Source organism: Aspergillus versicolor (assembly GCF_001890125.1).
Source record: "Aspergillus versicolor CBS 583.65 unplaced genomic scaffold ASPVEscaffold_5, whole genome shotgun sequence".
In the NCBI taxonomy this organism is placed as follows: Eukaryota; Fungi; Ascomycota; class Eurotiomycetes; order Eurotiales; family Aspergillaceae; genus Aspergillus; species Aspergillus versicolor.
Genome location: NW_024467528.1, coordinates 1,914,445 through 1,926,922, shown reverse-complemented (window position 1 = coordinate 1,926,922; position 12,478 = coordinate 1,914,445). Strand labels below are relative to the sequence as shown.

Sequence of the window (12,478 nt, the reverse complement as noted above, 5' to 3'; positions counted from 1 at the left end):
CCGTCGGCGAGCGGATGGTCGGAAAGTCCGACTATCCGGTGCACTTCATAACTCAAAGCTGCTGACTCCGCCGCCAACTCTCGTTCTAGCCTTTTTCACGGCTCCATTTCCGCTACATCTGGTCTTGGCCCCTTTACCAGTTTTCATGATGTGTGGAACGGCAAAAAAGGCTGCGGTGGGTTCCATCCCTTGGTGGCGAGGGCCCCAAATGATTCACCCGCGACCGCACTGTACAGAATATGTGGAGGGGAATGCAGGCCACACCGTAAAAACCTTCAGGTCCATCGCATGCTAGTGCTGCACAAACCCAACTCGGACTGAGGTAATAATAATAATGGTCAACATCCGAATGCCGATTTGGGTCCACTTCGCCGAATGAGTGAGACGATCATGATCAACCTGACAACCACTAGCCTTACAAGACGGCTAAACAGGAGTTGGTTATCGTCGTGGAGCGCTGCGCCGCTGACTCCTCCAAGCCTGCTTGACTGTTTCCCAGACTGTGAGTGGAAGAACTTGTGGGCCTTCTGAGATGCCATGGCAAACTCAAAGGTTGCCCAAACGTGGTAGGTGCTCCGTAAGGCTTTTGGCGGTCCCTCGAGCACCCTTGGTTCCGTAACCGCTTGGACCGTAGGGCTGAACTCCAAACCACACTCTATTCAGTATATTAATGTTCTATTTTTATTATATTGTGCAGGCCAGAGAGCCCGTGCCCGCGGCTCTTTCATTTATCGCTTGACCCCAGCCTCAGCTCTATATCATAAACCTGTTTTTCATTTCTGATCAATCCGTCGTTTCTTCCATCGTCCTTCTCAAGCTCCCGGGTTCCGCCATGGTGGGGCCTGGAGTCTGCGCCCGCGAGGGTCTTACATAAGTAAACTGTCGACTTGCGGCGGTTTTATGCACAAAGTTATGTAAGCGGGTTTTTATTTATGCTTCATTTCCGAGCAATCCGGTCGATCAGCTTGGCGTCTTCCCAACTCTGGGTCCGCTTAGGCCGATTCTTTTTCTTCACTATCTCCATTTTCAAAGAAGCGCGGTTCCATTATCCATCATTAACTGTCTCCAATCAGTGCAATCGCTGCTCCCGAGGCAGCGCTGAAGACCTTCTGCAGCCCGTGGTTGCTCCATCAACCTTCAAGTCCTATGACCTCCGAGAAGGACGCCCCGCGGTGTCGATAGCACCATGACCACAGCTTTCTCGCCAAAGCTAACAGCTTCTCGGAGCCCATGTCTCCTTGATCCGAACCAACCAGTCAAAAGCCTGTCAATTGCTTTTTGGCTTTGGAAGACCCTTCTCTTTGTTGTCATAATCAGCTGCCCCGGGCTTGGATATGACACCTCCTCTAGCCTTCTTCCGTACCAAAACAACCACTCGGTTGTTGATGTCATATCTTCCGTTCAGAGTAAACAAGAGTATATTTCGATCCCGTTGAAGTTTCTCCGATGGGATTCAATCTACTTTGTACACATAGGACGGATCGGCTATGTCTTCGAGCAGGAATGGGCATTCAGTTATACGTACAGTAATCTAGTCAACTATCTGTCCTCATGTATATCTGCCCTTGCCCCACCACTTCGGACATCCCCTCTAACAATACCGCAGTTCTTTTCCCATCAGATGACTCGAACGGAGTGGCTGGGTTTGCAGTAACGGGGGTCATAGTGTCTCATGTTGCTCACTACCTTTCAGTCTTGGCTTTGTACCGGCTCTCTATCAATGTATTCGGACACGATAGCCAGAGGAAAAGGCTCGTTTGCTTTCTAGCAGCGGCCCTACACATCATTAGTCCAGCTGGCGCTTTTCTCACTGCACCCTATATGGAAGCTCCTTTCTCATTCCTCAACATCACAGGACTCTACATCTATTCATCGTCCCACATTGATCTCGACTCAGGGAAACGGTCTCTGAGCCATATGAAATTGTTGCTATCCGGGTGCTTCTTCGCGGTAGCCACTACCGTGCGCAGCAATGGTATTCTCAGTGGGATTCCCCTAGTATTTGATGCCCTTATTCATTCCTATGATATTGTTTCTCGGCGTTCCTTCTGGGCGGCGGGCATTCGCCTGTGCTTCGTTATTCTAAGCGGCTGTATTGTCGCCTTGGGGTTTGCTGTCCCCCAATACTTTGCCTATACAAAGTTTTGTATGGACGATAGTATCTCACGGCCTTGGTGTCAGTCGCTTGTCCCAAGTATATATGGTTGGGTCCAAGCTCATTATTGGTACGTGCTCCAAAGAATCTCTAAGATCAAGCCATATATTGACTCCAAAAAAATAGGGGTGTTGGTTTTCTCCGATATTGGACGGTTTCGAATATCCCGCTCTTCTTACTTGCTGCGCCCATGTTACTAATTCTCTTTCTATCATCATTTTGGGCAATGGGTGCGGGTACTCCAGCCCCTGCTTTTAACGTCTCTCTCAAATCTGTTTCTGCGCCGTCTTCTAGCCCCGCCTCCATGCTACTTACACGGCTCGCCGTAGCCCAATTCATCCTCACAGCAATGGCTTTGACTAGCTATCATGTCCAGATCGTCAACAGGATTTCGTCAGGATACCCGTTGTGGTATTGGTACCTTGCCTGTCAGGCACTGGGGACTTCGGAACGCACTCTGCCGGCGGCCAAAAATAACAACTATTTCCCGGCGCTTGTACAGGTCATGGCTATCTATGCACTGGTCCAGGGTGTTCTTTTCGGGTCTTTTCTTCCTCCAGCTTGAAATACGTACATAATTTCCATACATTCAATAAAGTATTGACTCGGGAAGACTATTCCAGTCAGTCTGTACTTTCGCTCCATACCTATACGTATTCGAAGACCCTCGATATGCATACATGCTCCTACGGTACATTTCCCACCGAGAAATTGTAATCATGCCCGAGAATTATGTGAAACATTATACAGCAGCTGATTATTGTATTCCTACGGGGGGCATTTGTGGAGGAGTAGAGGTGACTCCGTAAGGCTGCTTTGCCCTACCTCCCGCATTATCCCACTCCTGCAACCGCAAACAGATTGGGAAATCCAGTCTGACATAGCCATTCATTTCTGACGACAACTGAACGCAAGTTTCCAGGTTTCTTACATTTACATCAAACTCCGGTTTAGGCAATAGATAAATGCAGTGCTAGATACTAGCGGAATTCGAAGAGTCTAGGCCTCCATCCAATTCTTTCCCTCTCTTTTGGGTTCTCCTTAGAACACATTTGGGGTTTACATGAATTTCTAAATACTAACTCTATCCTCTCGGGCGTTAAAAAAACAACAAAGGCCAAAAACAATTAGCATCAGTCGTTGAGGTGACGAAGGTGGATGACAATCTCTCACGCCTACTAGTAGGACGAGAGGGTCCACCCTTAATATTTATTCATAGCAGCCATTCAGATGCCCTAGCACCGTTAGTTCAATGAAGCCATCGCCAGTAAATAATGGTTATCCGTACAGGCTTAATTAGTGTGGAGCGGAATCAAAGTCTCCCAGTGCGAGGCTCGAACTTGCGAACTGGAGATAGCGGCCGCTTTTGGTGGGGCTTGCTAGTGCCAAATTAGGCTGCGAGCTTTGTTACGTAGCATGCATTATGTCATCCGCAGCCTGACCCCAGCCGAGACTCATGAAATGCTATCATCAACTGTCGTGCGTGAGCTTCTTCTATCGTCAACTCCCCAACTACAAATTCTGTGAAAAAGAGGGAGCTTACGTTGGCTGCTTCACCATCACCCGGGATACCAAATTGGATATCTTCCCATCCTGCACTTGATATACACTGCTACATCTCTTTCCGATCGCTTTGTTAGACCAGGCCAATTGGAGCCTCGCCAATGCGAATAAAAGGCTTACAGCAGGTTACTGTCAGCCATCGATTTCTATAACCTAGTATCTGGATACAAGCTTTATGAGTTAATGTATAGCGCTACCTGTTTTGCTGTGCCTTTTGAGGACCACGTGTAGCTAACTTGGAGTGTGTTATGATAGAACTTTCCCGCACCACCCGAATTCCTAACTTCTGCATCCACGGTAATCGTTGCACGAGCTGCACGATTATGGACAACCCAAACCTTAAAACGATTCTCACGCCAGACAACTTTCACAATGCACATATGATCTCACGAGCAACCTCTCCAGGTGGTGAACCTGATGGCATCAACGGAGATGGCGACCCCAAAGCTCGCGTCCGACCTCGCACATATCCTTATTTCAAATACCTGCCATACCAGCTTGAAGATGACGCCAAGCGGGAACAATATTTTCGGGATATCTTGACCCAGCTCTACATTGCGGTGGAGTCGGGGGATTTCAGCCCCGGTGCGGTGCACTGGACACGGGAGCTAAGGGCATGGCTATCCCTCAAGTTCGACCCGACTCGTAGTGAGCGGATCAAACTCGTTAAACTGTATTATGAGCTTGCTCTTGCTCCTGGAATAGATCCAAATGTCTCGGAACGGTTCGCTAGCATGTTCATGCTTCTCACAAAGTGAGTGCAATTTTGATCAACGGGTATATTTTTATTTGCCAAATGCTGACATTGTCCCAGACGCAAGCATTACCTAAAGCCGATCAAGGATCTTGTCTTGGATTGGAAGCCCTTGTATCGAGAGGTAAAGGCGTTCGTTCTGCCAACAGAGTCTGGTCTGGTGCATTCCTCAAACCTAAAGCGGAACGTGAAGACCTTGACGAAGCTCTGTGCTTTCATTCAGCTCTATATTGATCCCTGTGATCTACCGACCATGCTGGAAGAGTTTTTGCCCCATTACAGTACTTCGTTCTCAGAAGGAGCGTTTGTCGTAGTCGGGCTGATCAACCTCCTTCTTCCCACCTCTCCGCCACCGGAGTCTAGAGAGGACCTGCTCCCACAGCATTATATGCCGACTTATTTCCACCTTTGGTCTTTGGTCAGTCGGTCAAAAACCTTCGATCAAACTTTTTTGGACTTCCTTTCCCGAATGGCACGGGATTCGTTACCTGCTGGTCACATTCCCTTCTCCGAATATGGAATTTTCACCAAGGAACAATCCTCCCTTATCTTCACGGCTACTTTGAGACTTCTCGAGATCCCAGTTGGACAGTCTACCTCCCCTTACAGTGCTCTTGTGGACATATCTTCTGGGTTGGGAATAATGCTTGATCGAGACACTCGAAAGCATCCCGTAGCACATCACATAGCTAGATGGATTGTCATGTCCCTGTCTCCGGCATGTCTGGATAAAGAAGACTCGATTCTGACTCAGCTTGAAGGTCTTATCCAGGCTGTGGAGACATTTTTTCACCCCTCCAATTCCGGTAGCTGGACGAAGACCCTAGCCCAGTTGGTGTATTACCTTACGGATTTCTTCGTAATGCGTTGGAACCGGGAGCAGAGCGGCGAGATGGAGATACCAGAGGAGCGAAAGCTTACAGAACCCTTGAGGCGCCGCTTCGTACTCTGCATGCGTGATGTGATTTTCATGGGTATCTATTCTAAAAGCGCTACCGCCATGAGCTTCTCCTTGTCAACCTTGCAGGGTCTAGCGTACCTGGAACCGCACCTTATCCTTCCTGGGGCTTTGCAGAGAATCTACCCATCCCTTCAAGGCTTAGTAGAGGTTCATCGTACTACGTCATCTCTGCGAACTCTCCAGACACTCGTGCGCATCATCACAAGGACAAAGGGGTATCGCTGCCATCTCACAACCCTTTTGGGAATGGCATTACCGGGCATTGATGCAAATGATCTTGAGAAATCTCTCCATACCTTGACATTTATTCAGGCTGCATGCTACAATATACCCATGGCAGACTTGACAAAGGGGCAAGAGGACATCAATAGTGATATGCTCGCGATGCAGTGGATCCCAGGTGAGATGGAACGAATGGAGCAAGAAGGAGTGGGTGTTCAGTTGAACTACGACACGGAGCTCAACGATGAGACCGAGGAGATGATCCTCCGCTCTTCTACTTGTGGGTTTGGGGACTTTATTATCTCCTTCCTTGGGCGCGTCTTCACCCTTCTGGAGAACCTTCCCGACGTATCAAGAGTGCGAAACGGATCCCCGGAGGAAAATATTGTAAACACCCTTCCAGCAACATTTATGCCGTTGCTTTCCTCGCTATCTCCTGACTATTACGACATCGCCCTGTCCAAGGTTGTCGACTTTGTGTCAAACCATGTCATCCACCAAGCCCGCGATGCAATGGCATTTATATGTAACGCTGTTTGCAAGGTTAACCCCGAAAAGGCTCTGAGGCGTTTTATTCCAGTTTTAACACAGGCCATCCGTACGGAGATTGATGACAATGGCGCTGGCTCAACCCGGACAACAGGTACTGATGTCCTTCCCCGTGATCGAGGTCTAGTGTGGAATATCAGTATGCTCAGCATGTGTGTTGTGCATGTTGGAGATGCTGTTCTAGCCCACAAAAAGGAATTGTTTGATACCGCCGTCTACATGCAGCAGAAGTGCCGGGGCATTCCTACGGTCCATGTCTCAAACTTCATCCACCACCTTCTTCTCAACCTTACCGGGACCTACACCTCGGACTACTCGCTATATGAACCTGACGTTATCGCTAAGGGAATACAACCCGAACACTGGAGTTATCACCCAGACCCGAATAACCTGACCGTGAAGTGGCACGTCCCCAAACGGCAGGAGATCGAGTTTGCTACTGAGCTCTTCGAAAACCAGGCGGAGTCGGCTCTCAGGCAACTCACAGCTTTGACTGAGGATGCTTCCAGCGTTAGGCGAGATGGAATAGGCAAGGAATGGTCTGATGAAGTGATCAGAAACCTGGTTCTCTTGCGACTAATCATCTCTGGTGTCTCCGTGCTCTTCGATGCCAAAGCTGCCTCAAAGACGAAGGATATTGAGGCCAACGGAGTATCAGGCAGGGCAAATGACGTGGAGATGGCAGACGCGGACGGTGTAGGTGAGGGCGGAGAAGAAGTTCCTGATTCCTCACTAGACAGTTCCGATGAGGACACTGTAAGAGAGACTTTCAACTACCCGACCGGCTACCCCTTAGAAGAGAACGATCCTGTCTATGTTTCAATCCACGATATTCGAGAGAGAGCAGGATGGGTTCTCCACAAGGTGCATCGATATCTCTCTGAGAAGCAAGAGGACGATGTACCGTGCTTCAGTGCTCTTTACTCTGCTTATAAGTGCTGGTTTATTGACGTTGGTATCGAGAGGTCCGCTCACGTCCTGGATAGAGTTACCCGCCTCCTTCTTGCGGACATCCACCCATACAAGATGAGCGGAGTTCGCAAGGATTATCCACGTCCCCTACTTATTCGGCGAGCCAATATGTACCATCTACAGCGCTTGAGGCACAACGCAGCCCCTCGATGCCGATCCCGGTTGGATGAGATCCTACTCCTCGATATCGCAGAGTCTTGCGTGTCTACCTATACGGAGACTCGCCGCAATGCTCAAACTGCGGGAGAGTCGGCTTTGAAGGCTGTCTGGGGCTCACGCTTGCTTGTTATTCCACCGCTTCTCAAGGCGCTTCAAAACGGTATCAAGGAGAATGATTTCGCCCGAATTAAGGGTGCACTATTCTCCCTGTTGCTGAGCAGTGTGGCTAAGACTGTTGGTCGTCATTGGAAATATGCTCCTACCTTAGTCCGAGCTTTCATTGACGCCAGCGCGGTGGATAGACCGTCTGTGCAGCGAATCTGCTCAAGTGTGGTATATCAGATCATGGACTATGGTCGTCCCTTGGAAAGAATGGCCATTTTAGACAAAGACCTGGTCGATGCAATCGCCCCAGCGACACAAGATGTTGAAGAACAAATCACACAAAAGCGCAAGAACCTCAACAACAAGCGAGCACTTATCGAGAAGAAGAAGGCCGCTTTGGCCAATGAATTAGTAAATCTGGCTCGGGTGTCACACTGGAAGGTTGCCAGTCGAGCAGCGACTATTGTGATTTCCATGGGTCTCAGATTTGATTACATTGCTAGCGAAAACCTAGTGGAACTTGTCACCATGGGCTCTATCGATGACCACCCTGGTCTTCGTGGTATGTATTCCCAGGGTCTATCCGCGCTGTTCACTATGATCGATGTCCGAGCCATCTGTAACCACGACTACAAGAGCTATATCCTGGGTAACCAGAACTTCCCGGCAAAGATAAAGGTGACAACCAAGCGATATGAAAAGGGCTGGACAGAACAGTTCCTTGCCAGCTTCGCCAACCCCGAGACAGATTATTATATTGATCACGATTTCCCGGGATGGCTTGTATGGTCGGATCACATGCCTGGGTACAAACCGAATGTTGAACGCGACATTGATTACGACGGAGTGGAATGGCAGGTTCGCTCTCACATGGGCAAGCTCTTCAATAGGGCTTGGTTCAACAAGTTTTTCATGTACTTGAAGCAAGAGCCGCGTGACCCCTCAGCGGACAAATTCCGCATGTCCTGTGCGATGTTACTCTTGTATGCCTTTGAATTGATGCTTCGCGATGGACTCACCGCAGCAACATTTGACGACATCAAGGAGGAAATCGAGGCGGTTTATGAGGATGGCAGTGACAAGCATCAACATCGGGCTACCGCGGAGATCCTTGGTGCGCTCGTCAGCTCTGTTACGGACACCAGCGTTGACAAGCGAACCATGGTCTGGGAGTACGCCTTCCCCATTGTGCAAAAGATATTCATTGATGGGTTGACACCGGAGAACTCTGGTTACTGGACAACTTTCCTGCATATGATCCTTCAGTGCCGTGACCCGCGACGAGTGTGGCCGTTGGTCGACTGGCTGGCGAGCTTCCGTCTGGATATGGCTACCAATGCCGCCTTCAAGGAAAGCTCCAAGATCAATCTGCTGCATCAGTCCATCATCGATGCAGGCTGGCATTTCAGACTCGAAAAGCCAATTGTCCAGGATTACCTCGCTCACCTTGATCATCCTTACAAGGGAGTTCGTGAAGCGATGGGTCAGACTCTTGCAACGATCTTCCGCACGCGGTACCACGAGTCTTATCCGGATGTCAAGAGCCTCCTGACAGACCAGGAATCCTCATCATCAGTGGGCTCGTATCCTTACTCTCCGAGCACAGATTTCACCCAGATGATAAATGACATTTTCACGCGAATTGAGAAATGGCGACACGAGAGAACACCGGGACAGCAGACTCCATCCTCCTACACTTCGGGGTGTAAAACTGTTCTCCTCTGGCTTGACTCCACGCTGTCCTCGCATGAGTGTACACAGCTTGCCCCCTTCTTCGCAGAGGTGTTTACGGGACAGCTGCTGCATATGATGGATGTCAAGGAAGATCCAGAACTCCAATCGCTCGCATATCATGTTTTCCGTCACCTGCCTAATGTTCCATACCCTGCTGAGCAGAACTCGGAGTTTATCAAAACGCTTATCCGTATTGGGCAGACGTCACCTTCATGGCACCAACGGTTGCGCATCATGATCAACATTCAGATCATTTACTTCAGACGCCTCTTCCTTCTTTCTCCCTCCGACCGCGATAAACTATTCGAGTGTGTGGCTAGCATGCTGGAGGACCCACAGCACGAAGTAAGAGCCGGTGCATCTGCGACCCTATCAGGGATGATTCGTTGCTCGCCCGAATTCCTCCGCAAAGACATCGTCTCTCGCCTGAAGAAGCGATTCACAAATGTCTTGGTCGAAAACCCTCTTCCCAAGCGACCCAAGGCGCTCCGCACTGCTAGTGGCATATCATCCCCGGTCTCCTCAGGGGCTGGTACTCCAACTCCTGAACACACTCGCCTGGTAATAACCAGACATGGTGCTATTCTTGGTCTTGGGGCGCTTATTCAGGCTTTCCCATACAGCAGCCCGCCGCCAACATGGATACCAGAGGCATTGACAACGCTAAGTGTCCGTGCTGCCAATGACCCTGGCATTGTTGGGTCAAGTGTGAAGTCAATTATTAGTGAATTTAAGAAGACAAGACAAGATACATGGCACATTGATGCCAAGGTACGTTCTTTCCGACTTGTGACATCTAGTCAATCACGGAAGCTAACATTGATATTAGGCATTTACACCCGATCAACTTGAAGATCTCTCGGGGGTCCTTTGGAAGAGCTATTTCGCTTAAGCAAAAAGCGACGAGAATAGAACATGACGGGGTGCGCGTCTGGACTCCCGGTTTCCTAGACTCTGTCAAACCCCAAGTGGGTTGTTTTGTATACTAAGTCGATGCCTGACGGCTGGATTGGGGCTTTTTGCATGTCTCTGGCTATAGGTGATGCTGTATTAAGTCCTACGCCTTGTAGGCTACCTTATAGTCGCTCTTAGTTTACTTAATGATAATAAATATTTATTGCATGAATGTTCAATACCGGAGGCCGGGTAGAAGTAAGACAGCGAGTGGCAGAGAGCACAAAGGCTTGTGCCGATGTAGTCTATCTACAGACGCCTATGGGGCTCATTACTACTTGATAACTACGTGTATTGGTATCAACAATTGAAGAGATGGTGCCAGTGTTCCATTCTTGGTGGCTTTGGTGCAGTACAGGAGTAAACGAATACATGACAAGGCAAGTGCAACACGCTGTGCAATAAGTACAAACCTCCATAGCAAGGGTCAACACAGAATGAACATGCAAACGAACACGCAGTATAAACATGCACATAACATAGACAGATCAACTCAGAAAGCCCGAGCACCAACTTCAGGAAGACGAGAATCAGGTACATAGCGACCTCGCTCCTTGATACAGCAAGCACACTCAGCAGTGCAATGACCATAGATCGGCACTGACTTCTTTCCTCCATCAGAGGACACAATATACTTCGTCACAGGCTTCTCACAGCAACCACAGCCCCTCCCACAGCATCCACCCAACTCAGCGCAAAGACCCCGTCCATGATACCACTGCGCCCGCCGTCCAGTCTCCGGCTCGCGGTTGTTGCAATCAATCTCGTATGCCCTGGTTGTATTTCCCAGAGGCATGGTCTTCCAGTGCTCCGCCACCCTTCTGTTGTTCTCAATAACTTCATGCAGCAGCCCAGCCTTCTCCTCCGAGGACAATGGCCCCGACTTGCCGTTGCCGTTGCCCTCCACATCCAACACGCTCCCGTCGTTCCCGACGCTGTTATCCAGGCGCTCGATGCGCTGGAGGATAGCAACGCCACGACACTCTTCTTCCATATGATCACTGATCCACTCTTTCTGGGCAGTGATTTGTTCAAACTCCAGGTCTGCCATGTAGGCGTCTTCCTGGCGCTTGCGGTGGGCCTTGTCCCGCTTCTTCTCGTAGCGGTCCTGCTCTTGCGAGCTCTTCCGCTCAGTGCGGTAGCGCTTGATGAGTTCCTTGACGAACATTTCGGCGCTCCAAATATATTTTATGATTTGAGTTTGTTGCAGCTGAGTCTTGTTAGACCATATTCTGTCTGGGTAGGTGGCTTAGGGTTAACTCACTGAAGGTCCCGCCCAAGCAGAGCCGTTATAGAATATAGAGGAGAACTTTTTTATAGATAGCTTTGTAGTTCACAGTATGTTTGTTCGAATAATAGATGATAGATAGATATGTTTGTAGCAGATGCTCTGTGTAGCTTTGAGGTGGTATAAGTTGGAACGAACTTGATAGTAATGAGGATAGATGTAAGAGGATGGGAGGGAGAGGAATCGAGGAAGCCCCGAAGGAGGGGCTTATATGCCACTCTGAAAACTTTGATACTGAGTTACTGCTATACTTTTTTGTTGTTGCTCTGCAATTTCTGTGCCCGGAACTGTCTTCCTGCTAGATGTTGAACTTATATTCGCACGCATTCTTCCCATGATTGGCACGAGTTAAATTAAGCTTAACCTAGTTGTGACTCAGTATAGAATCTACAGTTCCTATCCAATCGCTAGGCTTTTGGAGAAAACTTAACGCTTTCTATAGAAAGGTACAGGTTTTATAGTGGTGGTGGGATTCCGGAACCATCCCAGGAACATGATAATCGTCAACCACGTCCACTCCATAAGGGCTGACACACGCTGAATCCAAGTTTAATATATCAGGTACACAGTATTGTAATTATAGAGCGTATCTAATACCCAGACAAGTAACCACGTACTCGCTCACGGTGTAGACTTCATGTCGATTCTCGGAGCAATATTACTATGGGACGGAGCATGCAGTCATGTTGAACATCATTTTCAAATGGTCGGCCCACATTTCCGTTGCGTCACCCTTGATCGCGAGCTACATGCTGAATCACAAGATAAACCCTCAAAAAATTTTCTTGCTGGACGGCAGGAAGTGTCCTCCGGTAAAACTTTGATAGGGCTAATTAATGCGGGTAGCTATGCTGCATAATTATGTGATGAGTAATTTATGCAGATCACGTGCCGATCCGAAACAGCCACGCGGCGCCAGAGCCCAAGGACATCATCACCGTCGGGGGATCAAGCTGTCGGGGGAGAATCTTCCTTGCGTTTGACAAACTATTTCCGCTTCTATCCTGTCATTTTCTATCGTTACCTTCTGTTTAGTTATCCTCCCTCTCTTCCGACTTCCGC

At 49.0% G+C, this 12,478-nt stretch overlaps 3 protein-coding genes across 3 annotated transcripts; 2 read left to right on the top strand and 1 right to left on the bottom strand.

The window, feature by feature from the left end:
* The first annotated feature begins 788 nt into the window (after positions 1-788).
* Positions 789-2,996, top strand: ASPVEDRAFT_42281 (DUF409 domain protein). The gene is made up of 3 exons (XM_040812550.1): positions 789-1,553; positions 1,607-2,225; positions 2,282-2,996. The coding sequence occupies exons 1-3, from the start codon at positions 1,187-1,189 to the stop codon at positions 2,718-2,720; spliced, it is 1,425 nt and encodes a 474-aa protein (XP_040668533.1). The 5' UTR covers positions 789-1,186; the 3' UTR covers positions 2,721-2,996.
* Positions 2,997-3,626: 630 nt separating this feature from the next.
* On the top strand, positions 3,627-10,300 carry ASPVEDRAFT_42279 (proteasome activator BLM10). The gene is made up of 4 exons (XM_040812549.1): positions 3,627-3,903; positions 3,974-4,472; positions 4,533-9,945; positions 10,004-10,300. The coding sequence occupies exons 2-4, from the start codon at positions 4,042-4,044 to the stop codon at positions 10,064-10,066; spliced, it is 5,907 nt and encodes a 1,968-aa protein (XP_040668532.1). The 5' UTR covers positions 3,627-3,903; positions 3,974-4,041; the 3' UTR covers positions 10,067-10,300.
* Positions 10,301-10,621: 321 nt separating this feature from the next.
* ASPVEDRAFT_888905 (uncharacterized protein) lies at positions 10,622-11,296 on the bottom strand (the record flags this gene model as incomplete). Its single annotated transcript, XM_040818444.1, has 1 exon — positions 10,622-11,296. One exon carries the CDS (start codon positions 11,294-11,296, stop codon positions 10,622-10,624), a length of 675 nt encoding a protein of 224 aa, XP_040668531.1.
* Positions 11,297-12,478: the final 1,182 nt, after the last annotated feature.